We start from the raw sequence: 26,863 nt of genomic DNA, 5'->3' as shown, positions 1-26,863 counted from the left end.
CCATTGAGGAATAACCAGAGGATATACCGAAAGGACAGACAGTTCAATTTCAACAAGAAACAACTTTACTAAGATATATATAATAGCAGAAACATGGGATTCCACATGTGAAGAGAATGATACCAATAGACTATTTTAAAAAAAGCTAAACCATAAATCAAAAGGAAAAAGAACAAAGCAATTTTCTAAAAGGTAACTGTGAGGTTGGAACAGACTAGTATGTCAAATACCGTGAAAGGAAAAAGAAAAATTCTCAGTTAAATTTAAAATGTTTCGTGGGTGTAATTTAAATGAAAAGGTTCCGTCAACTAAAACCACAACATGATACATTTAATTAAGAAGAATGCTCAAAACATCAATATGCAGTTCATAGTATGATAAAAAACGATGTTACATAAATAATTATGAACCATAATGCATAATAGGGTTCATATTAAATAAATATTGTATTCATCAGTGTAATGAATATTTATTTATTCATTTATTTTAGTATATAGGAGATGGCTCACATAAAATTCAAAGTTAAAATGTTGCTGTTGAGAAATAAATAATTTTTTGTTAATCTATACGTTCAAGAACTTTAGGGATTCGAATCCACATTTCAAATCAAAAAGCGTGTTTCATTCTTTTACAAGTCTTATTCATATTCACACACTATTTTAAAACCAAAAATGGGGGGAAAAATAAATCATATTTTGTTAAACTGCTTATTTGTGTTTTGTGAACTTCATCTAAGGATGGCCATCATGTACAGATAGATGATGGTTAAGTCTTACACAGTGGTTGAATTAAAAAAAAAAACTAACCACCTCTTAATCCTATGTGTGCATTTCCAATTATTAATAAGGCAGTTATTTTAAATGAAATACTTTTTATTTGAAACAAGTTACATTCATTTCAGTGGAACAGGAAAACATTTTTTCCGCTTTGCATATAATTTTTATTATTCCACAATTTCTATTTATCTTTGTTACACACCTGTTTCCAGTTTTTCTGCTCATCTTTCTCGAAATAGGAGCCATCTGGATCACTACTATATATTGAAAATCCACGGTTTTTATATATCTTATATTTTCCTTGACGGCTTTCAGAGTTGGTTTTGTATAACATACGGTGTGGATAATCAACCTTTGACCTGATAATATCAGCAAAACTTCTGACTTCAGATTTGTCCCTGTAGTCCTTAGTATAGCACATGATTACTCCGCATGTGACATCTGCTGAACTCTCATCGTGTTCTTGTGTTGAACATTTTGCATGCCAGATGAGGTTATCCTCAACACATTTCCTTACCTGCAACCAGCCTCGGTCAAGAGCAGTCAGACCTCTCATATCCTTTTCCGTTTTATTAAAAAAAAGCATCCACTTTCCTCCCATATTTGAATTATTTTCTTCTTGCTTAACATCCTTATATTTAGCTTCTTTCTCTCCTCCTCCTTCCTGATCCTCCTTCTTCTCCTCATATTCTTCATCAACTTCGTTTCCCTGCTCCATCTGATAATCTTTACTGTATTTGTGGATGAAATCTGCAGTTATAACTTTACTTGGAAGCATCACGTCATTTTCTTCGATAACATTTCTGACATTTCGAAAGAATTCCTGCAAAATTAATATCAGCTGATTAGTTTCTTAAAGATAAATGTTAATCTTTACAAATGTGTAAGAATTTACAATACGGAGGTCATCGAAATAATCATGCAGATTCTGTAAGAATGAACTTTATTCTTAAAATGATAAAATGGTTAAACTTGTTAACAGAAATTTACAGATATAACAGGATTTTCTCAAATATTTTATTTGCTTTGAATTCAGCCAAATGCACAACTCAACTAACATATGGCATCATCTACAAGCGACGTTGCATTATATCAACGTGTAAATATTGCACCTTCTAACATTATCGGCGATTTATTTTGAAAACAATAGTTTATCATTAGGAAGATAACAGTGTTGAAGTTCTGGAAAAAAATGGAAGCGCCATAATCATCATCATATGAAGAACAAACTTGGAAGTAAAAGAATTCTTTAGGATGTATGAAAAGGCAGGATGATTTATTACAATGATTGTCGCGGTAAAATCACATAGCTACATCAAATGATCAGAGATAGCAATTCATCTGGTTATCTGAAATGTGTACAGTGATGCGCAGAAGACACATAAGAATGTATCATAATCAAACAATAGTTTCAAAGCTTATCATTCTAAAAAGATTCTTTGATTAAACACACAAATGGTGCACTTTTCAAATTGAAAAAGAAATATGCCAAGTGTAATTCATATCAATGAAACAAGAATTCCTTTGCACTAGTTCAAGTGCTATTTAGGCAGCTTAATTAGAATTCACTAACGTATAGACCAGTGAAGATTTTTACCAAGAATGCAGTGAAGGTTCATTCGGTTAACGGGAGTGGTCGACTACTGTTCTCTTAAGAACCACTCATCTTAACTGCAGTCCATAAATAACGCATCAGTACATTTGAAAAGTGTGGAGTTTAGGTTCAGTGTGTACCATATCATCGAACTAAAAAGTATGCATTGTTTTATACAAATATATTGTAAAAAAATAAAATCACAAGTTATATTTTCCTATTCCATTAATAATTTTGTCCATATTCCTATTCTAAGAAAAAATAATACATCAGAATTAAATCTGGTGTGGTAACAACCAACATGTTATTGGTTTGGATTACATTGTACATTGAGGAATAGAGCAATTAAATAAATAACACACTAAGAAAGAAACACAAGCCAGGAATCATTAGGTCTATAAGAACTGCGCAATCAACCTGATTTACAGCATACGACAAGCAGACGAGTTCTAATAAAGGCATAATGTGACACAAAGAAGTAATGAGTAAATAACAATGTTGTACCATCATTTTACATTACAGTTTAAGCCAATAATAAAATTTTGTCGTCTAAATCTCAAATTATCAACTCATCGTTGTTTGTTCAATATCCAGATAGATACCCATCTGGATATTGATAGATGGTGCTCTACTAGAAAATGGTGATCAGACATTAGGTCAGCAACCCTGGTCGGTTCTCCGCATTGCTTAAAAGGCGACGTGGAGGTCGCATCCCAGTTATCCAATTTTTATATTTGAGCATCCCAACCATGATGTTTTGAAAAATACCCAGAGGGAGCCCAATATCTAGGTGAAAGAATACAGTAAAAAGTGCCTTAGAAGAGAGGAGATATAAGATTTGGCCAGCCAGTTTGGCCGAGTGGTTAGGGTATCTGCTCTCCAGCCGAAAGGCTGAAGGTTCGAATCCAAGCGTGGGCATGGATATTTGTTGTGAAAATACTAGTGGTAGATGGTGTAGGTGGTTGTGGCTGGTGGTATGATGAAGACGGATAGTTGTAGAGCAGGTACCTCCCTCGATGAGTCTTTGGACTCCCTGGAGGTGTTGGGTAATAATAATAATAATAATAATAATAATATTGGAGTCTTAGCAAATAACAGAATAATTTGGAAGAAATTGTCGATTGGAAGTGAGTAATGATGTAACTTTTTCACATGGTACTGTTATGATATCCTATACCACCCTCCCTTCAAATCATCACGTTAGGAATTTGGTGATAAGAATGATAACGAAAAAAACTTTAGTTTGCTGTCGTATTTTTATAACCTATATGGAACAGTATTTTTATTTTTTATTCTTTTCTTTTCTATTTTTTAATTTCTATTTTTATAACCTGTACGGCCAATGTAATCCTGAAAATCGAGCATTTGGCTACATGGGAAACTGTTGCAGGTTTTGCAATTTCGGGGATTTGCTAGATTGCAATAAAAGATATCGCGAATATTTAAGAACAGATCGATTAACTTTTCAAAATCAGCTAGTGTGAAGGAATTCACTGATGGAATTGTGTGCATTTCTACTAATTTCGAGTAAAGCCTTAGGAAAATTTTATGTGCCTCAGAATCAATACCAACTGAGCCCTCGTTTAAAATAAAAAAAAAAGCACAAACATTGGTGAAGAAAATCTCCAGAAATTGATGCACAAAGGTTTTCATCAATTTCTATTGCAATAAGGATTCGAATCTATGCATTAAAAATAACGTGTAAATGTTATTCTGCCTGTAATTACTTGTGAAACTACGAACGTTGTATTTCGTTCTTCGCGAATTTTATAAATTATAGCCCATTGAGATATGTCAAGTTTATTTTTGAATTTAATTCTAGAGCATATTTTGTATTCGCTAAAAGGAAGTCTTCAATGTTTCTCTTAAAAGTGAAGTAATCGAATACTTTTTGAAATGAGAAAAAGTTACATCATTTTGAGTATAGGCCTGCATTACAAAATTTTTAAAATATCTGCTATTTTAAATGAAATTATTTAATTTTCAAACAAGTTACCTTCGTTTCTGTAGAATGGTAAGTGATTTCTATTTTGCTTACTTACGGCTCTTACTATTACACAATTTCTTTATCTATTTTTACTCATACCTCACAGAGTTTCCATCTGTTCTGCTCATCTCGCTCAAAAAAGTAGCCATCTCTTTCACTTCTGTACATTGACGTGTCGCTCTCTTCATCCACTCTACATTCTTCTTCAAGGGCTGCAGAGTCTATTTTGTAGTACATAGGTTCTAGATAATTAACCTCTCTCCTGATAATATCAGCAATCTCTTTCACGTTGCGTTTGTCCCTGTAATCCTGAGTGTAACATAGGACAACTCCGTTAGTGGGATTGATTGAAGCCATTGAACACTTGGCACGCCATATGACGTTGCACTTTACCAATTTAACAATCTCTGACCAGCAGTTGTCAAGAGAAGTCAGACTGTTGTTATCCTTGGCTGTTTTATTTAAAGAAAGGATCCACTTTCCTTCGGTATTTTCTTCTAAGTTCTCATCATTATATTCAATTGCGTTTTCTTCTCCTTCCTCTTTTTGATCTACTTTCTTCTTCTTTTCATAAACGTCGACGTTATGTTGATTCTGATAAGCTTCACTATATGCTTGGATAAACTCTCCAGTTTTGATTCTACTTGGAATCATTGAATCACTTATTCCAGTGCTCTTTTCTGCCATTTCGAAAGAATGCCTGCAAAATTAATATCAGCAGATTAGTTTATTAAATATAAATGTGTGTCATTGACGAAGAATAGTTTTGCAATCTAGTTCTAACCGAAATAATACAAATTTATTGCAGATCAGTTTCATTCTTAGAAACGACGAAGTACTTAAACTTACAATATTACTTTTGTGGCATCATTATAATCCTCCATATCAATTCGTTCACTTTTGGATTCATTAATAAGAAAATAAAGGCATAGCAATGCTTGAAATAATTTTAAAAATTGCCTGGTTTGGTCTCTAGAGCAAACGTTTTGTCTATGTAAATATAATTAAAAATATAATATATATATATATATATATATATATATATATACACACACACACAATCAATAAAAATTGGAGAAATCCTTAGCCATCCCATGGTACAAATGTATATACTATTATAGATTTACAAATAAGAGTATAGTGAGTTGGAGAAAAAAGTTGACTTCATTTCTTGAAGACACTCTTATTGTATATTCCACTACATCTAAATAAGTTGATATATTTGAAAACTGTTTCAGATGACTGAGTTAAATGTAAAAATGTAAGCATTTGTTTAAATAAATACTTGCAGTAATTATTAAATAAATTATTGAAAGTTTTTCATACTTCACAGAGATATTTACTCTGAAGAAGAAGGATTGGAATTATGGTGAAAAAAGGTAGCACTGTAAAATTACATCCTGTCTTCCTCTGGGAAAATGAAATGGCAATGCTGGATTTAATTTTCTTGAGGTTCTCTCTTTATTACTGCAGCGCAGCAGTTCAGCATTCTACAAATTTACTCATAAAGTTTTCATTCTATACTACTTTTTTTTTCTGGCATCTTACTCTGAAACATGTTTGATGTATTATTTCCCTACTCATTGTTCCCTACAGATGGAAACTACTACTGTTATTGTAGTAGTTTCCATCTGTTCTGCTCATCTTGCTCAAAAAAGGAGGCCATCTATTTCACTTCCGTACATCGACGATTTCCGTATGATATGGAATGAAAAACCTGAGTTCCAGGAAAATAAAGCCATATCATCTCTGTATGTGACCCTTCAATTCGCCTGGTAATGTTCGAGAATCTCGCACGTATTCAGCAGTGGACCTCACAATCAACCTGCACGATGCTGCAAGGACATCTGTCAGCACACCAGAACTGTCTGCAGTGTTGCATGCCTTCGGTTACCACAGCAGAGCTGCTGCAAACAAGCCACAATTCACCCCCCCCCCTTTCCGAACGAAAAACGACATTAGGACTGGTATCTTTCACCCGTTGTTGGACTGTAGATGATTGGTAAAGGATCCTGTGGAGAAACTAATCATGCATTTCAACATTTCATCCTGATGGGAAGAACCGGCAGCACTGCATCATTCCAACTGTTATGTTTGGTGACTTCAAAACTATAACGTCAGATGGATACCTGAACATCCTGCACACCCTCAAGCATTTGTTGCTGTGGAAGTACTCCTGCAGCGACTCTTACATGTTTCAGCACAACAATGATGCATGTCCGAGACTGGTTTCTACAAAGAAACGTTGAAGTGTTTGACTAGCCGGCTCAGTCTAGATCTCAAACCCATCGAATACCTTTGGGAATTTGAAATCCAAATTCGCACCAGACCAGAGCAACTGGCATTAGCATCAGCAATGGGGGAGAGTTTTGCGCAGAGAGATCGAAGCATATTTCTGTTGCAACGTATCAAAAATTTGTTGAAAGCATGCCCCGGAGAGTAGTCGCTGTCAGCTGTCATTCAGACCAAATGTGGTCTGAATTGACACCCATTAAAACGTACCTTTTGACCACAACTAGGTGTACAAATACTTTTGTGAACATACGTTATGTACTAGAGCTACAACCAAATATTTGATATGTAAATATTTCGTCACTAATCTTACCTGTACATCATCAAGCGGAGATGAAAGAGTGATGTAAGGGAAGCATTGTGAGAGTGTATACTTCCAGAAGGGTCATTCTAGGTATGAATGCTATATATATATACAGGGTGTTCGGGATAAATTTGACATATTTATAATTAATTATATTTTTCCGTAAGTTACATGTATTAACACACACTTCTCTTCATTTAAAAGTTTGGACCCTTCTTCATTCATATACAAGATGTCAGAAAGGATGGATAGCTGGAACCCACCTGAATCATGGAAGAGAATAACTTGTATCATGATGATTCGTGCCTGCCATCAAAATAAGGATATTACGACTGCTGCCCAATGCTCCCTGAATACAGTAAAAACAATCAGGCATGAACTAGAGACTTGCAATGATGACTACGAGGATGTAGCAAGAAGAAAGATCCCTAGCAGACGATCTGATTGCGTTCGTACAGCAGAATTCCTCGCAAATCTGCAGGAACAGGTGTTGAAGAACCCTGGCATTGGAATTCGGGCTTTGTTCGTGGAGTTGCTAACTGTAGTCAAGCCCTGGATAACAAGGGTAGCCAATGGTAGGCCGTATGTATGGCAGCAGGATTCGGCCCCTTGCCACACCTCTGGGAAAAGTCAAAAATGGTTGTCTGAAAATTTCTACGACTTCACCAGTCCAAATGTTTGGCCTCCAAACTCCCCAGACCTTAACCCCATGGATTATTTTGTATGGGGCGCAGTTGAAAAAGACACCAATCGCACTTCCAGTAATACAAAAGCCCAGTTAATGGATAAAATTAAAACAGTTTTTGCGGCCCTTCCCAGGGAGACTGTAGCATCAGCTTGTTCGAGGTTCCGAAGCAGAATTGAAGCTGTGATCGATGCTAATGGTGGTTATTTTGAGTAAATCTTGTTGATAGTATTGTAATTAACTCTGCCTGTAATGTTTTTTTGTCAATTCATTAAATTTAATAGATACAAAGAAGATTTTCTTTTTCCTTACGAAACTGTCAAATTTATCCCGAACACCCTGTATATATATATATATATATACAGGGCAATATATATATTCCAGTATATATATATTCCAATATATATATATATATCCAGTTCGCTGGATATATATATATATATATATATATATATATATATATATATATATATATATATATATATATATATATATATATATATATCCAGCGAACACGAGAGAGGCATTTATTTTTCGTTTATTATCTCATAATAGATAATCTTAAAACCAATTTCTCAGAGAAATCAAAGGAATCTATCGGAAATTCACTAAGAACGAAATATTGAAAGCAAAATTGATGGAAGAAACAGAATGTAAAATCACTAGCAAAAAAAAAAAAGAATTAATCGGAGAACGAAAATTCGCAATATTAAAATTTATGCAATATCAATAAAAAAGAAAATGGCAAAATAATAAAGCAATTTTCCAATTACATACTAATAAAAAGCAGAGAAGAGAAACGTAAAAGAACAGTTAACTTGGGATATGTTCCATAATTTTTAAAACTGCATAAAACCGAAGCAATGAATTAAAATAAACCTAAAATCGCATAAATAATGTTTATGAAAATTCAAGAAATTAAGAATGCCTAAGTTTCTTTTAAAGCATTATTCATTTAATTTTATTGAAAAGAAACATTTTTTTTTTTTTTTTACATTTTTTCATCAGAATTATCGTCGCAATATATTAGACAACATTTGGCAACGTTTGCGAACTAGTACAAAATCACTTTCATCACCAGAAGTGATTGTCAGCGCATGAGATCTGTATGGTAAAGGCAATGGTTCTTCACAAATAGAATTAGCTTCACCCTCATTCTGTGCTGATTTTTTGATTCTGACAACGTAATCAGTGATTAAACTTTGCGATGATGATGATTTCACTAATATTTTATACAGCTCGCGATATCCAGATATACAGTTCTTCAGCTCATGTTGGAATTTAACGGCTCTTTCAGAATTTGTCATTAACTAGAAAATAATTTTCCAATTTATTGCAAAGTTCAAGACTTTCTCGAATTATATTTGCAGTGAAGGGGACAGATTTTTCTTCCGCTTCACTATCGTTTTCTGGATCTTCGACGATATTTAAAGTTAATCGATATCCAATAATATCATCATCATCACTTAAGGCATTATCCACAAGCAAGTCGTCTACATCGTTCTGGCTAAATGTATCAAAACCTTCTCCACCAATTTCATGTGCCAAAGTAATGATTTCAGCTGATAATGTAGATGTCTGCACTCTTTGCAACACATCCAGGCCAAGCTGCTTTCCAGCAGACATTTAAAGTTTGTGGTCTTATTTCAGCAATAGCAGATGCAACATGATTTAAGCAGTTCAAATTAGAAATTTTTTTCCAAACGTCAGTTACTGTTAATGATGAATTTTCTAGTTTATCCAATATAAATTGAAAAGTGTGCTTAACGTAATGTTTTTTAAAAGTAGCAATTATGCCTTGATCTAATGGCTGAATAATGCTTGTTGTATTGGGTGGAAAAAAACACTACCTGCATGACTTGGTGCATTGTCGACAATTAATAAAACTTTAAAATCGAGAGCTTTTTTGTTACATATATGTTTCCACTTTTGGTACAAAGCAATTATTGAACTATTCAGTAAATACAACAGTTTTTACCCAGGCCTTTGTATTAGCCATCTGATGTACCGTCAGCTATTTTAAATCTTTGCCTTTTAGAGCGTGATCTTAGAAATCGATTTACATTCAACATTCGATCTCCTGATCGAATGTTGAATGTAAATCGAATAGTGCTACAAAGCAACAACGTTACTCGATCTTTGCTTGCTTCAAATCCACTTTCTTTTTTCTCAGACTGCGATGTAAGTTCGACTAGGCATTTTCTTCCAAAACAATCCTGTTTCGTCAACGTTAAACATTTGATCGGGACAATATCCACCATCTTCAATAATTTTGGGTACCTTCTCTTGAAAATGTTTGGCTGCTTCTTCATCTGCTGCTGCAACTTCGCCTGTAATCTTCACGTTATGACAATTCTTTATCAGCCTGGGAAGCGGAAGTAGACGGCTCCAATTGCTTCATCAGTTCATAAGACCGAGGAGCGTTTTGTTTAATTAAATAACCACTTATAGGAATTCTTCTTTGAGTTAATTCTTCAATCCAAATTACGAGCGCTCGTTCCGTATTTTCTAAGAAAGCATCTCTCGAGTACGATGATAATTTGGCACTTAGTTTTGTGCCTGAAATGACGGATTATCTTATTGCGACTTCATTCGTTTTAATTGCTCTTATAGTAGATTCGCCTAAATTAAAATGTTTACCAATCGCCGTAAATACCTCTCCTTTTGCTAAGCGATCTAAAATTGCAATTTTCATTTCCAAAGAAATTGCTTTTCTTTGGTCTTTTTTTTCTCTATTTTGCCAAATCAAATCTTTAAAATAACAATTAGCAAAATGTAGACTTTCGATAATAAAAAGACAAACACTTATGCAAAATTAAACTTCACGAACACTCACTGCTTACATGTTATGCCAGAATGTGCTGCAACACGCTGTTCATTATGTACAACGGCAACGAACGAATTGGTCAACAACACGTGAAATCACGTACTTTATAGGTAAAATCTTCCAACTGTTATACAAGTAAAATAATTACCACTTTAGAAACTGCAATGATCATAAAAGAAAAGTTAATTTTCCGCCATGTAATAATAATCAACTCATTGATTACCCCAGGGTTTCCCAAACTGTGTTCCGCGGAAGGTGAATAAGTGTTCTGCGAGAAGTTCTCATGAAATTTGTCATTTTAGTTTTCTAAGCATTTTTCATGAATAAATATGTTATAGTGAAAATAGTCTGAGGAGAATAACATTTGTGAATATGTCGAAAACCTCATACCCAGAACGTCTAAATAACATCTGTGTAGCAAATGTTAGTAACCAAGCCATGTATTTTTAAATGTGGAAGTATTCATGAATTATCGTTAATTTTCACACGTTAAAAGCTTTCAACATTCGGGAAAGAGAATACTGCTGCTTATGACCGGTCATAAAAATTGCCTGCAAGCCGATTACAATGTGCGGCGTATCCTTTGTTCTCAAAACTGAACGAAATAACATCTGTGTTGCAAATGTTAGTGACCAATCAGAGAGGAAGTATAAAGAAAAAAGTTTCCACTGAAATTGAAAATCAAGGTAGTCTGTTTCCGGTTCTCAGATCTAGACATATTGAATACTTTCTTCACAAGTTCGTATTGTATGGTGAAAGTGCTTGTTTCGAAACCGTAGTGCCATGATTTTCTTAAAAGTAATAGGAATACAGATTTAAATTCTAATATGAATGAGAGACAAGGCACTTTGTTTAACTTTGGTATTAAGAAATATCTTATTGAAGGTGTTTGTGATGGAACAGATAGTGAGTCATCCACCCTGAAGCGACCTAAAAGTGATCTACAGGATGTACAAAAGGAGAGGAAAACTACCAGCACACAGGAGGAAGACTGCATTCGCTGGTAAGTACTTATAATAATAATACATATTATAAATTTGTGATCAGAATGGGATACGTCAATGAAAATCAGCACAAATTAATTTAATGATGTTTATGTTTAATTGATATTTAATTAATTATTAATTATAATTATTAATTAATGATAAACATCAGCTAACTTAACAATTAATTATTAATGAATACATTACAAAATAACTAAGATGTTCCATGAAAATTTCAGGATGTGTGAAGTGTTTTTTAAAAGTAATAGGAATACAGATTTAAATTCTAATATGAATAAGAGATAACTTAATAATTTACTGGTCGTAAAAATACAACATATATAACATGGGAGAATACAAGAGGATTAAAAAAAGTTTACAAATTATTTCATTATTACTAATACAGATATCATAGAAAAATTATTGATGTAAGAGTTGTAATATCCGTAGATATAACTGATAGAATTAAAAGATGAAGAATTTGATAATCTGTTTGAAATAAAAATTTTACTTCTGTTTCAAACTTTGAACCTAACCATAATTATTAATAGAGGATTTTCGGAGCAAACTGCAACTGTGAAAATTATAAAGGCGTAGTCGATAAAGTTATAAGCAAATTCTTCAACTGAGCTACATCCGTTACCACGAAGCAACGATTTTTATTGTTGTAAGAGAAAACAGCATATTAGTGTGATGGAAACTTCTATTGATCTTTTCAAAATGCAGTAATTTTTTAACCGCATGCAAATATTTGTATAGTAGTGGAGCACTTAAATATCAGTTGTTTATATTTTGCATACCGTTTTATGTAAAGTCATTCCGACGAAAAGCTGTATACTTCACCTGTATTAATACAGTGGTGTCCAAAATATAAGGCTCTGGGCAGCGCGTTTGTCCAATAGAATATGTTCCAAAGGTTTTATAAGAGGTTACTCTCGCTCTACCATGAAGACAGAGTTTAGGTTATAACAGCAAAATGTAATCGAAGCCATGGAAGATCAGCTTGCAAGTCGGTCTCATTCCAGTACAAATACACGAATATCTCGACAAACTGTGGCAAGACGTCTGCGACTAGTAAGCCTATACGCCAGGAGTGTAGTCTGTCCTTTATTCACAGCTCATCGCAGAGCACATTTTCAGTGGTGTAATCATACAAATTGAGCAAGACAACAATGGATTAATGTATTATTTACAAATGAAAGTCATTTTGCTCTCTCGTCTGATTCCAGGCGACACTTGCTCTAGCGTGAAAGTGATACTGCTTACCATCGCGAGAATGTTCTAGAAAGGGATGCACAGAACTACAAATGCCGAAAGGAGGGACTATGACAGATGAACGATATTGTAACGAAGTTCTTCAACGTCATGTTCGACGTTAAAGTGGCGCCACAGGTGAAGAATTCATTTTTATGGAAGAAATGCCACACCACATCGTACGCGAGCAGTGAAGATATTTCTGGAGACCGAGAATATTTATTAAAACACGTGGCCAGCATGCTCCCCAGATCTCAACCCAATAGAACAGTTTTAGACGCAATAAGAGACGCATTACTGTTGGAAATTCCTCTCCACAAAGCTATCCTTGCTTTAAAGGACTGTCACAGTTTGCCTGAATAAATCTGAATCATTTGGTGCAAAGCATGGTATGACGTTGTGAGAGCTGCAACGCAGTTAGGTTTGGACATATTTCATACTGAAATGTCTCTCCTCAGTTTTCTTTAAGTACTGTACATTAATTCTTTAACTAAGTTCTTTTGTCAAAAATGTACTGCAATTTAATTTGTAAGATATTTATAGCCTTTATAACACATTTCTGTATCTAAGATATATCCATATATGCATTTTACATCTAAGATTTATCCGCTAACAGAATATTTTCACTGACGTGGTCTTTGCACTCGAGCGGATCACAGTGCCACCTATATTATTTATTTATTTTTTAATAATAGTTTTATTATTCAAACACACATACCTTTAACAATGTCTATATGTGAATACTTGCAAAATACTACATAATATCATTATTATCGTGATCATGGAGTAATAATATACATATTTATAGACACAATTAAATATTTTCTATTCACTAAGACATTTGGTATATCCATTTTTTATAACAATATATATCAATATTTTAACTAGCTAAATATAACGTAAGTATAAATATATATTATTATATGTATTTATATATAATAGTAATTTTATATAAATACATTTTTTCTGTAGTTAATCATTCATATTTATATTTCAATAATTTTTATATATTACGCATTTAATGCAGGTATTTTAGAAAATATAAATTAATAATAATGATAGTAATTGATATTCAAATAATTCAATTTGAATATCAAAGTTTGTGTTTGTTTGTATGCAACGTATTGTTACATTTTTATCACAACAAAATTTCAGTATAATAATAATTTACTACTAATTTATAAGTGACACTCTATGTACTTGTATGATTTGATAATTTTCAGACATATATATATATATATATATATATATATATATATATATATATATATATATATATATATATATATATATATATATATACAGGGTGTTCGGGATAAATTTGACATATTTATAATTAATTATATTTTTCCGTAAGTTACATGTATTAACACACACTTCTCTTCATTTAAAAGTTTGGACCCTTCTTCATTCATATACAAGATGTCAGAAAGGATGGATAGCTGGAACCCACCTGAATCATGGAAGAGAATAACTTGTATCATGATGATTCGTGCCCGCCATCAAAATAAGGATATTACGACTGCTGCCCAATGCTCCCTGAATACAGTAAAAACAATCAGGCATGAACTAGAGACTTGCAATGGTGACTACGAGGATGTAGCAAGAAGAAAGATCCCTAGCAGACGATCTGATTGCGTTCGTACAGCAGAATTCCTCGCAAATCTGCAGGAACATGTGTTGAAGAACCCTGGCATTGGAATTCGGGCTTTGTTCGTGGAGTTGCTAACTGTAGTCAAGCCCTGGATAACAAGGGTAGCCAATGGTAGGCCGTATGTATGGCAGCAGGATTCGGCCCCTTGCCACACCTCTGGGAAAAGTCAAAAATGGTTGTCTGAAAATTTCTACGACTTCACCAGTCCAAATGTTTGGCCTCCAAACTCCCCAGACCTTAACCCCATGGATTATTTTGTATGGGGCGCAGTTGAAAAAGACACCAATCGCACTTCCAGTAATACAAAAGCCCAGTTAATGGATAAAATTAAAACAGTTTTTGCGGCCCTTCCCAGGGAGACTGTAGCATCAGCTTGTTCGAGGTTCCGAAGCGGAATTGAAGCTGTGATCGATGCTAATGGTGGTTATTTTGAGTAAATCTTGTTGATAGTATTGTAATTAACTCTGCCTGTAATGTTTTTTTGTCAATTCATTAAATTTAATAGATACAAAGAAGATTTTCTTTTTCCTTACGAAACTGTCAAATTTATCCCGAACACCCTGTAAGTGTGATTGAATTGAAGTGTCTTTAGGAGGAGGATTATCCTGAAGGATCTAATCTTGTTTTCAAGGGAAATTAAAATGTAAAAAGGGGGGTAGATAGATATGCGAACATCGAAAATTCTTCGAAATCTGTTTTTTGAACTATAATTTGCTGTTAAAGGTTGAATACCAAATCAGAAGAGGGATAAGAAATGCTTACAGAAAGAATTTATTAAATACACCGAATTAATTTATCTAAATAAGTACTTACAATTATTTGACAAATGACTTCTTTTCAATATTTATAAATATATAATAAATTTGTCTGCAAAGTCAATTTACTTTTTAGTTTAAAGAAACATATATATATATATATATATATATATATATATATATATATATATGCAAACATCGAAAATTCTTAGAAATCTGTTTTTCGAACTATATATATTTAATATATTTATTTAATAAATTAATTATAAATTATATATAAAAAAAAAAAATCAGCTAACGCCTTTTTATTCCCGTATATACGGGAGTAGGCGAGGCCATTTAGCCCTATCTAACTTTTGGAGACTGAGTGGGCAGTTCAATCTCCACTGGTACCCAATCAGAGACAGATGGCCCAAGGCTATCACTAATTAAGCGGTACGCAGTGAAGAGAGACGGCTCAAATGTGCCGCCATCTCGTGGTCTCTAACCCTAACACAATACATTTAATGTCTGAAATAATGTGGGTTCTACGGTCGATTTTCTTGAGTTTACAGGACGAAAAACCCGAGTTTCCGGGAGGAAAAACCTGCTTGCCCGTGCCAGAGATCGACTAACTCGGGAACCGGTCGAAAAAAGGCTTAGAAAAATTTCCTCTAGTCGCCGACTAGACTCGAAACCAAGACTTCCTTCGTGCGGCCTAGCGCGGTGGTGTGCAAACGCCACATCCACTGAGCTACACAGGCTCTTAAAACTAAAAAGTCAATTGACTTTGCAGACAAATTTATTGTTTGTAAATATTCGAAAGAAGTAATTTGCCAAATATTTTCAAGTACTTCTTTAGGTAAATTGATTTGGTGTATTTATTCATTTTTTTTTTCTTTAAGAAGATCTTATTCATCTTGCGATTCGGCAAGATGAATAAGATTCATCTTGCCGAATCATCTTGCCGATTCATCTTGCGATTATATATGTATATATGTAATTAATATAATTTAATTAAAATATGAAAAGTTAAGAACTTACTGCTTTGCGATTGACTACACAGAAACTCCTGAAATAAAACCGAAGGTTAAGTTACGAAGTCAAAACCAGAACTAAAAGTGAATGATATAGAATTTCAAGGTTACGCTCTTATTATGGTGAACTGAAACACAGCGCCCTCTACCACTTACTGGTAGCATTCATCCAAATATCGAAAATTCTTCGAAATCTGATTCTGAAACTGTGCTTTGCTGATAAAGGCGTAGATGCCGAATCGCAAGATGAATAAGATCTTCTTAAAGAAAAAAAAAATGAATAAATACACCAAATCAATTTACCTAAAGAAGTACTTGAAAATATTTGGCAAATTACTTCTTTCGAATATTTACAAACAATAAATTTGTCTGCAAAGTCAATTGACTTTTTAGTTTAAAGAAACTCGATGTAATCACGAAATCGAAACTAATACTCAAGTCACAATTTGCTCATAAAAGATATGTCACATGCAAGCTGTCAATATTTAATATAGAAAAATAAAAAAAACATGTAAAATAACTCGATAGTCTGTCATGGGAAATACTATCGCGTCATATTAACCTATCAATTACACGAAAGAAAGGTTAGTGAAGTATTTATAGTTTACTCGTCTGTGAATTCCTCGTGTGTTCCCTGATCCCTGTTTTTAGGACACAAAAATTTAGCCTCTGGAAAGAAAAACCTTCTTTAAAAAATCAGGTGGTTCTGTAATATTCTTAACCTTGTAAAATGTTTCTTGAGACCAACACTGAATTCACTTTGCATGTGTTTCAAACCAAACGTCGTTGGCATTAATGAATTGAACTAATCTAGGAAGGAAATCGAACAGAGCAAGTCAAGAATAGTGGATCTGCCTGTTTCCAGTATTTCATATGAAATAACCAGGTTTGAATATCATAATTTATTGACTACTCTAATATTTTCCTGAACATTCTTGTTTCACATCATCAAGACAAAGACATGAGTAAATTAAAAACATCTTAAACAGGTAACGTGCATAAAGAAAATATTTGAACAAGCATAACAATGGAAAGCTCGTATTTATCATTACTTTGCTTTCTGGTTCGTGGTCTGCTACATACTACTGGTAACCGCTTGCGTGTCATGTTGAATAATGGAAAGTCCAGACTTAGTAAAATCATCTCTTGTTTTTGTACAACAGTCGACGATGTTTGAACTTTCTTGGGAAAAATTAGTGATCTAGGTACAACATGTTTTTTTTTTTTTTTGTTATCATAATCTTTATGTTTGGTTTCAGTTGAATGTGCTGCTAGTCCAGATTTATGTTTCCTTTCCTTCTCTACATCTTCAATACTTCTAATTGGTTAATAGAGTTGGGTGAAACGCTGAAAATGTCGTAGACATATCTGAACAAAAGGTTTTGAGTTATGTTTCCTGGTACTGAATGGCTTTTTCTTCAAACCTCTCCATGAGAAGATTTGATAACAAGGGAGAAAGGGAAGAGTGTATTGATAATACTTTCTTCTGTTCAATATGTACTTCTTGGAATTTGAAGAAAGTGCTATTGATGGAGAGATCTACAGTGTCTGGTGGAAAAAGGTCTTGTAGTAGGTGTATGATTATTTCTGTACTTGTTAAGTTGGTGGACAGCTTAACAACGTGAAGGCTTGCAAGTAGTCAGTAGGGTCTAAATTAATGTATTTAGTGCGTTCTATGAAATGTGTTCTTTATAAAAGAGGTTGTCTTGCCGATGCAGGGCAAGTCTTTATAAGGCCTTCTGGACTCCATATTTTCGTAGCTGTACTAGGAGATATCTTGACTCGACAAGTTTTATTCTCTTCACACACGTTCACCATGCTTTTGTCATCAAATTAATGGTCGTATTATGGAAATGACCCTTTAGGTCGGGATCCAGTTTTACATAGGTGCTTGTGTCATTCAGCAGAGGTGGCGTTTTTTCTATATATTCTAATAATTTTTATTAACATGCAATAGATAATGCTAAATGCAATGAACCAAAGAAACTACAAATTTACCACTTTATAATTTTGTACTAACCATGTGTACAATCCGGTACATCACTTTACTTTCATTTATCATTATCTCCCAGAGAATGACATATTTTATAATATTTAGAAAACAAGAGTATAATTTCTAACTTTACACTTTTCACTCTTAACAATCCTCCTCCTCCTTCCTATTTCGAAGCTACGGTTAACTTTTATGAAGAAAGTGGAATTAGCATACACTATTTATGTTTGGTAATTTTTATGGGTAGAAAACAAGCGTTCAATGCTGATTGTCAGATTTTTTATCCACAATATCCTGTGCATCAAAACTCTGAAACACTACTTAATGACACTAAGAAATTTCTTCAACAACACCTATCATAACAGAGACACATATTGCATAACATAACCCACCATACCACTTTACACCCCAAGTGCAATTTGAACACGTCTCATTCCCATACTACTCAGCAACCTACCACAAAACTTAAAACACATAAACAATTACAGAACATTAAACCACGAACTGTGGAAGCTATACAAATACAATTAATATAGTACCCACACCTATTTTCAAACCACTAGCATCCAGTGCCTGCTTTCCACCTTAAAAAATACCAGACATAAATAGTGTATGCTAGTGGTCGATTCGGGCTTAGGGGTCGAAAGAAAAATATAAGATATCATTGTTCGGGTAATATTTAATTTGGTTTGCTTGGATTACCTCCATCCTGAACGACAACGCAATTAAGAGTGAATCGTGGGAACAGTGACATGAATAGCACCTGTAAGATGGAGCAAGGTCATGAAAATAGTTATGGAGGCCAATCATGTAGGCCAAAATGACGTATTTACCAATAAACGGATGTCAGTGGTTCCCGCCGACGGATATCAGTGGGATTTTAATAAAAAATGCCACAAAAAATTGCCACATTATTGTTATTGTTATATAACCTGTACTAAACGGAAAATATAATATGAGAATAGCCTAAATGTAAATCGCTATATGATAAAGATAACACTTTGTCAAATAAAAAAAAAGAAATACATAAATACATATATACTTGAGTAGTCTGAAGAGTTCTCGGCCTAACAATGAAAAAATGAATTTATAATTTCAAAATTATTTTTATTTTTCAAAATCTCCCTTAAGACTAATACATTTATTCAGCGATGCTCCAGCGATATTATCGCGTCCCTGTAGTGGTTCTCAGTAAGATCTGCAAAATACCCCTCTACAACTGCAATCACCTCTTGATTCGAATCAAAAAGCTTACCAGCGAGGAAGAGATTTAGTTTAGGGAAGAGATAGAAGCGAGAGTGAACCAAATCTGGGGAATAGGGTGGATGTTCCAACAATTCATAGTGCAGATCCCTTAATTTTCCCATTGCAAAAACACCTTTGTGGGCAGGTGCATTGTCCTGATGAAAGATGATTTTTTTCTTCTGCAAACCGGGTCTTCTCTGAGAAATTTTTTCGTCTAATCTGGTTAAAAGAAAAAAATATTCCCTGGTTATCATTTTATCCTTTTCAAGATAATTAATAAACAACTAATAAATGCCTTTAGCATCCCAAAACACTGATGCCATGTCCTTCTCTTCTTTGCCGTTGAACAACCGGTTTCTTTCTACTGTTTTGACTGCTGTTTGGATTCTGGTGTGTAATGTTTAATCGAAGTCTCATCCATAGTAATACATCGACTCACAAAATCAGTTTTATTCTTGTTAAAATGCTCCAAGCTTCATGTGAGTGCGTTTTTGTGCGAGTCTAGCATCCATCTCGAGCAAAGCTTTTTCATTTGCAATTCTTCATGAAAAATATATCCTTCACGTTTTTTTGAAATGCCTACAGTCTCAGCAATTGGATGACCGAAATTTCCGGTCATCCAATACTATATCTTGTACTTGATCAATGATTTCTGGTGTTGATATACTTTTTGGATGTCATTCACGTGGATCATCTTCAAGGCTGGTACGGCCACGTTTAAACTCTGCAGTCCATTTCTTAATTGTCGAAAATGAAGGACAAGAGTACCCATAAACGTTTATGAACTTCGAATGAATTTCATTTGGCGTTAAACCTTCTTTTACAAAGTTTTAAATTTTTAATATTTTATAACCACACAATACTCAATTTTATCCATTACAAGGGATACAGACAACACTTTGGCTTCCGACTGCTGTTTAAAAGAAAATTCTTGAGAGAATTACTTGCAATTTCACATCGATGCTTATGACAGATGTACCAACTTAGAAAAAAAATTTTTTTTTCTAAGTTGGTATAATACTGATACTCCGAATCGTTCATTATTCACTATTAATGTTGTTTTCCATAATTTCAGAGCAGCAGCCAGAAACGAACATATGTGTTTGCTAATTCCAAATATTTGTAGTGGTTTTAGGATTCAGGAGTGTGGGAAGGAATCGAATGCTTTCTTATAGTCTATCCATAGCATGTTTAAGTTAGTTTTTCGTCTTTTTGAATTTAAGATCATCATTTTATTAATAAGGATCTGGTCTTTTATTCCTCTGGATTTTTGAAAATTGCTTTTTTGTTCACTCAGATATATCTGATTATCTGATAAATAGTGGTATATGGAATTTGCTATGATTGAAGTGAACAGTTTAAGCATAGTTGGTAGGTATGTTATTGGGCAACAGTTACTTGCATCTGCACCCTTATCTTTATCTTTCATGAAAAGAAAAGTGCGCACAGATGACATCCAGTCTTCCACTGAGACTGAGTGCAACAAATAATTAAATTGTTCTGCCATTCGATCCTGTTGACTGGTTAGATCTGATCAAAGTTGGAATAGCCATATAAACTACCTATACAACAAACTCAGGATAATAGCAAGCAAACTATATCGATTAAAAGATATTGCCCCGACACACACAAAAATACTAATCTATAAAGCATTATGTGAAAACATTTTAAGACACGCAATCACATCATGCGCATTCTGTGCAGACTACAAACTTATGGTTGCAGAATAAAATGGTGAAACTGATATCCTGGGAACAACCCACTCTTATGCAGGAAGCACGGACAAAACACAAAATATTTAAGGTGAAACACTTATGCCACTATACAGTCATGTTAAAACACTACTACAGCCCAACATATGGAGTAACCAGAACAACATATCAAATAACAAGACCACAGTCAACAAACTACATAACATACAAGTATAACAATCAATACGGCAAAGCCACCTGAAACTTCTACGTACCTGACATGATAAACAAACTGCCGTTCGACGACAGAAACCTAGAGACCTACAGAGAGCTGAAACAGGCGCTATATAATATTATAGCGAGAATGAAAATTAAAGAAATTCCTCTCTCTCTCTCTCTCTCACACACACACACACACACACACACACACACACACACACACACACACACACACACACACACACACACACACACACACACACACACACACACACACACACACACACACACACACACACACACACACACACACACACACACACACACACACACACACACACACACACACACAGTTAAACCGCGCACAAGTAGTAGTAGCCTTCTAAGCACCTACCTACAAACAAAGAGTAAAATCAACACCTGGCTTACGACGATTATAGAAACAAAACTACGAAACCACCGATATATATTATCTTCCTCAGATAAGCTCTGGAAAGCTTCAGGGAAGAAATCAGAAATGTCACCCAAAGAAACAAGTAAATATCATAATAGATTTAATAAAAAGTGAATCATTGCAAACTTAAACGACTCATTGTAAATATGTATGTGAAAAAAAATGTAAAACACATTTTTAATATCATTATTTATGTAATTTAAATAATATATTTTCCTAGCATTCTGTACTGAAAAAAAATATACATAGATAGATAATCGTGTAATCTATCCTGTGTAACTGAACTATAATTGATTGTAAACTATTAATAAAAACGTTATTACTTCTACTAACACATTAACTGTTGTGCTATATGACTTGCGCACTGTACAAAGTATGAGATAAATTGGAATATGAATTGAACCACATGTGAAAAATTGTAGTATTATCTCTTAAATTGTATGCAATTATATTAAATTGTATGTATTATATAAATACGTGTTATATGTATTATATAAATATATACATCATATGTATTATATAAATTGTATGTATAATTAAATTATATGTATATATAAGTAATTTAATTGACAGATAATATAGTACTTTTGAAATAAAAAAATTATTATTATATGTCTGCACTCCATGGAGTCAAAAACGTATCGCCGGAGACCCATCCTAATCGATTAATACAATACCTATCATATATCTTCTTAAACTTATTCAGTATATGGGATGCTCACAATCACCTCTGACAACTCATTAAACTCCTTTTCCTCTCTTAAAGTAAAGAACCTAGTCCGCACATCCTTATTAGCTAGACTCTTACTCAATTTTCAAGTGATCTCTTGTTTTCCCCCTTACTCCTCATGTATTGAATATTTTTTCTGTGTCAATCGTATAGTCGTAGTATCCTTTTTGTAACTCATAAGTTTCTATCATATCAGCTTTCATCCACTTTTCATCTAAACTCCAACCCGCACACATTCATCTATACTCATAGGGAACATTCCAGAGCCCTATCACCAGCTTGGTCACACGTCTCTGAATCCACTCCACCACTCCCGATCCTAAGAAAAGTAGATGGCCAAATCTGTGCAAACATGTGACAAATCTTAGCAATATAGAGCGGGATAATAACCTCGTGTCTTTACTTGTCAATGTGCTTTTCAGAATCCAAGTATTACTCTGAGCCATTTTTCCAGCTCTTGCAATATATCCTCTGAATTTCAAATCTCTATTTCCTGTAAACTTGTACCAACAATACGATCCAAAGTATATAAACTTTTCATCCCGAAGTACATTACCTTAGATTTTACATTAAATTGACAACCATTATCTTTTGCCCATTTGTACATTTGTATTTGCATCAAATGCAAATGTACAAATGAAAAGAAGGCCATAAAGTACACTGAAGTTTTTTAAGCCTTGCTTATATCGAAGAATATAATGTAAGTAGTGAAACAGTTATTTGCATAATTTCTATTCTCTGAATAGTATAAATTTTAAACTATACTCTTATAAAAGCGACATGTTTGTATTATATATATATATATTCCAATTTATTTAAATTATCCTGTAAGATATCTATATCAATCACTTTTATCAGCTGTTGCCATCTCTAGTTTTTGCATCATCGGCAAACAAATGAATATCTCCCTTCACATCTTCCGCTATATCATTAGTATACAAATTAAAGAGTAGTGGTCCTAATAGAATGTCCTGAGGCATTCTATTCAATAGAATTCCTGGGGCACTCTATTTGTCACCCCCATTCGCCTTGATTCCACTCCATATTTTGATGATTCAGAATTATTTACTTAAGATGATTATTTTAGATAACGATTCACATAATTCAGAAAACTATTCAGATAATTATTTTATTCTAATAACTCAGTTTAATTTAATCAGAGATAATCAAAGATCTGCAATCATGAGAAATCAGAAATTCATGACAAAAATGAATATTGTGGTGGTGAGACTGAAACTAAAACCAGATGTGTGTGTGTGTGTGTGTGTGTGTGTGTGTGTGTGTGTGTGTGTGTGTGTGTGTGTGTGTGTGTGTGTGTGTGTGTGTGTGTGTGTGTGTGTGTGTGTGTGTGTGTGTGTGTGTGTGTGTGTGTGTTATACTGTATATAATACGGAGCACCAAATGCAAATGTACAAATGAAAAGAAGGCCATAAAGTACACTGAAGTTTTTTAAGCCTTGCTTATATCGAAGAATATAATGTAAGTAGTGAAACAGTTATTTGCATAATTTCTATTCTCTGAATAGTATTAATTTTACACTATACTCTTATAAAAGCGACATGTTTGTATTATATATATATATATAATACAAATTTTAATATAAACTGACTAAAAACCCGAGAATTATAACAAAATGAGATTTATTTGAAAAACGCAACATGTTTCGTCGAGATTGACTTCATCAGGCGTTAAGAACATAGAAAGATATTAAAAGACTCTGAAAATAACATTGAGACACTCTAAAGCTATACAATTATAAAGTTATAATATTCGACTGTGAATTACAGTTATTATGAACTTGAGCTATAGTCTGTGTTAAAGTTCTATTGTTGTACACTTGTGCGTGTCTGGAACCACGTGATCTCCAGTACATTTGCCATTATGAGGTAGAACGCCGCATTGTAGAGTCAAAAGAAATCACCTTGGACCCGCTTCATGTGAACAATAATGTCAGCTATAATTTGTCTGACTCTTTCAGCTGTACTATCAGATACTGGAGATCGCGCGGTTCCACACACGCACAAGTGTACAACAATAGAACTTTAACACGGCCTATAGCTCAAGTTCATAATAACTGTAATTCACAGTCGAATATTATAACTTTATAATTGTATAGCTTTAGAGTGTCTCAATGTTATTTCTCAGTGTCTCAATATATATATATATATATATATATATATATATATATATATATATATATATATATATATATATATATATATATATATATATATATATATATATATATATATATGTATATATATATGTATATATATATATATATTTGGTATAAATCTTGTACTGAAGATTTGTACCAAAATCGTACCTAATGAGGTTAACTAATCGAGTCCTTTTTGTTAGGAGAAACTGAAGTAAATAATTCCTCTTTGGCTTGATTGTTATTTTAAAAATCGTTATTTAGGACTTACATTAAAATTTACCCAGTGATTCCAATTATAGTTTCAATTGGATCGACCATTTAAATGAATACAACAAAATTATGTAAAATAAAATTACGCTTACAGCATATATTCGCTGCCCGAATTAAAATTATTATCTTTCTCATTTATTGTGGCTTCTCCTCTCCATGTGAGTTTGTGCACCTATTTGTATTGGAGGATATTCTTGGTAGTGACTGTCCACATCCTTAACAAAAATTGACGTGTATTTTCCGTTATTATTGGCTATGATCTTTTCTCCAAACTTTCCCATAATATTTCTGCTGTCTGTTATTCTTTTCCTACACTGATTTCCAACAAGACAGATTTTTTCCCATTTATTTGTATCAGTTGCATTCTCTAAAGATTCAAAAATATTCCTCCACTTCTTCCTTAAAAGCACTTTCTGTGGGACCATAGCCACAAATAAATAGGTCTCATCGTCCAGTTCTCCATTCTGAGGTTTTCCCATTGAAATTCACGAAGACAGCCAAGATTTGTTTATTAGGCTAGCTAAATCTGCTTGATTTTGTGCATTGTAAAATTTGTGAGATGTATTCATTGCGAAAGTTGAACGATTTGTGGAAGGAGAGCTAAATTGGTGAGAAGGCCATCATTGGTGCCGTTAACAATATATGGTTTTATTATCCAATTTAAGTAAATATAACGTTTTACTTAATTCTTAATAACTCAGTCTATTTTCCACACTTATAAAATATTAAATACAATAATTTAATGCAAAATAATTTAAAACTAATGCAATTAGGGAGCATGCAGACGAGTGTGTGTGTGAACATCCATTAGGCGAATGAGTGTGTGAAACAAAAATGGATATTCAATTTAAGGTTTAGAGGAGGCTGGGAATATAATGGGTTGCTACAGGTTATATATAGTAATGCTAGGAATAAGAGGGAAGAGTGTTTGTCATTTGCGTTAGTGAAACCTCGCCAAAAGTTATAGGCATTACTGAGAATTGGTTAACAGCACATATCATAGTTGCAGAGATAGAATGCATGGAATTTAGTATTTTCAGGGAGGATAGGATTAGACAAAGCAGGGATGGGGTAATGTTAACGATGACAGATGAATTGCAGCCAACAAGAATAGGAGTCAGTCATACAGATGGCAATTCTTTTGAGTCAACTTGATGTAAGATAGAGGCCAATAAGGCACAATATAAACAATAGAGTCTGTACGCTAGAAGATGACAGGGATGATGTGGAACACATGCATCAGCATATTAGTACACTGGATGCAAGTCGAGTAATTATTATGGGAGACTTTCACTTCAGAGATATAAATAGGAAGGAAGAAAGATCGCAGGAAGGAAGTGGAATTTATACACTTACTAAGAGATAATTATTTGAAGCAGAATTGTTGCATAGCAGACTAGAGGTATGAGAGTTTTGGATTCTGTTAGAAGACCTGCTCATAACTAAGGTAGTTGCCTCCAAATAGGGAAAGTGATCATGTGGACTTGACCTGGGAGGTAGCAAAACATTTGAAAACTCCTGTTAAGAAGGGGTTGTAGAACTAGCTGATCAGGTTGGCTGAGTAGTTAGCGTATTCACTCTCCCGGCTGTGGGTTCAAATCTCGCCACAGGTTTAAATGTTTGTGATTGTCTTTCTAACTATCTGTAGAAAGGGAATCTACAACCCTACCGCTTCTTCTAACCGAAGACTTCACCCCTAAAACCCAAAACCCAGTGCAGTACGGAAGTGACCATGCAGCGTCAAAATTACGTCACATGTGAATAACTAACAATTATGTCGAACTATAAGGCAATTGATTATCATACATTCAGGAGGCAGATTGAAGAAATACTTCCCATTGATAACCCTCCGGATTATTCCGATGGGAGATAATCCGGAGACATCAATGTCAATATTGAAAGATGTTGAAAGTTATCTTGTATGCCGAGAAGTGGAAATTTTATAAGGCTTTCATTTTGCCGTTTCCTGAGGT

General features: G+C 33.8%; 1 protein-coding gene across 1 annotated transcript; it reads right to left on the bottom strand.

Annotated features, from left to right (window-relative positions):
• Positions 1–881: 881 nt before the first annotated feature.
• On the bottom strand, positions 882–21,364 carry LOC150106576 (uncharacterized). The gene is made up of 3 exons (XM_090392548.1): positions 21,332–21,364; positions 4,457–5,057; positions 882–1,599 (listed from the first exon to the last, which is right to left on the bottom strand). Exons 2-3 carry the CDS (start codon positions 5,042–5,044, stop codon positions 958–960), a joined length of 1,230 nt encoding a protein of 409 aa, XP_090248674.1. The 5' UTR covers positions 5,045–5,057; positions 21,332–21,364; the 3' UTR covers positions 882–957.
• Positions 21,365–26,863: the final 5,499 nt, after the last annotated feature.

The sequence above is a fragment of the Typopeltis vanoorti genome, chromosome 5 (genome assembly GCF_054136105.1).
Source record: "Typopeltis vanoorti isolate ZY-2024b chromosome 5, IOZ_Tvanoo_1.0, whole genome shotgun sequence".
Classification (NCBI taxonomy): Eukaryota; Metazoa; Arthropoda; class Arachnida; order Uropygi; family Thelyphonidae; genus Typopeltis; species Typopeltis vanoorti.
The sequence above is the reverse complement of the archived record's forward strand: the minus strand, read 5'-3'. Positions and strand labels throughout refer to the sequence as shown.

Coding starts and splice junctions, on each gene's coding strand:
- LOC150106576 (XM_090392548.1), bottom strand. CDS start 5,044: ATGGCAGAAAAGAGCACTGGAATAAGTGATTCAATGATTCCAAGTAGA. Junction 1,600..4,456: donor ACAGATGGAAACTCTGTGAG/GTATGAGTAAAA, acceptor TTAATTTTGCAG/GAATTCTTTCGAAATGTCAG.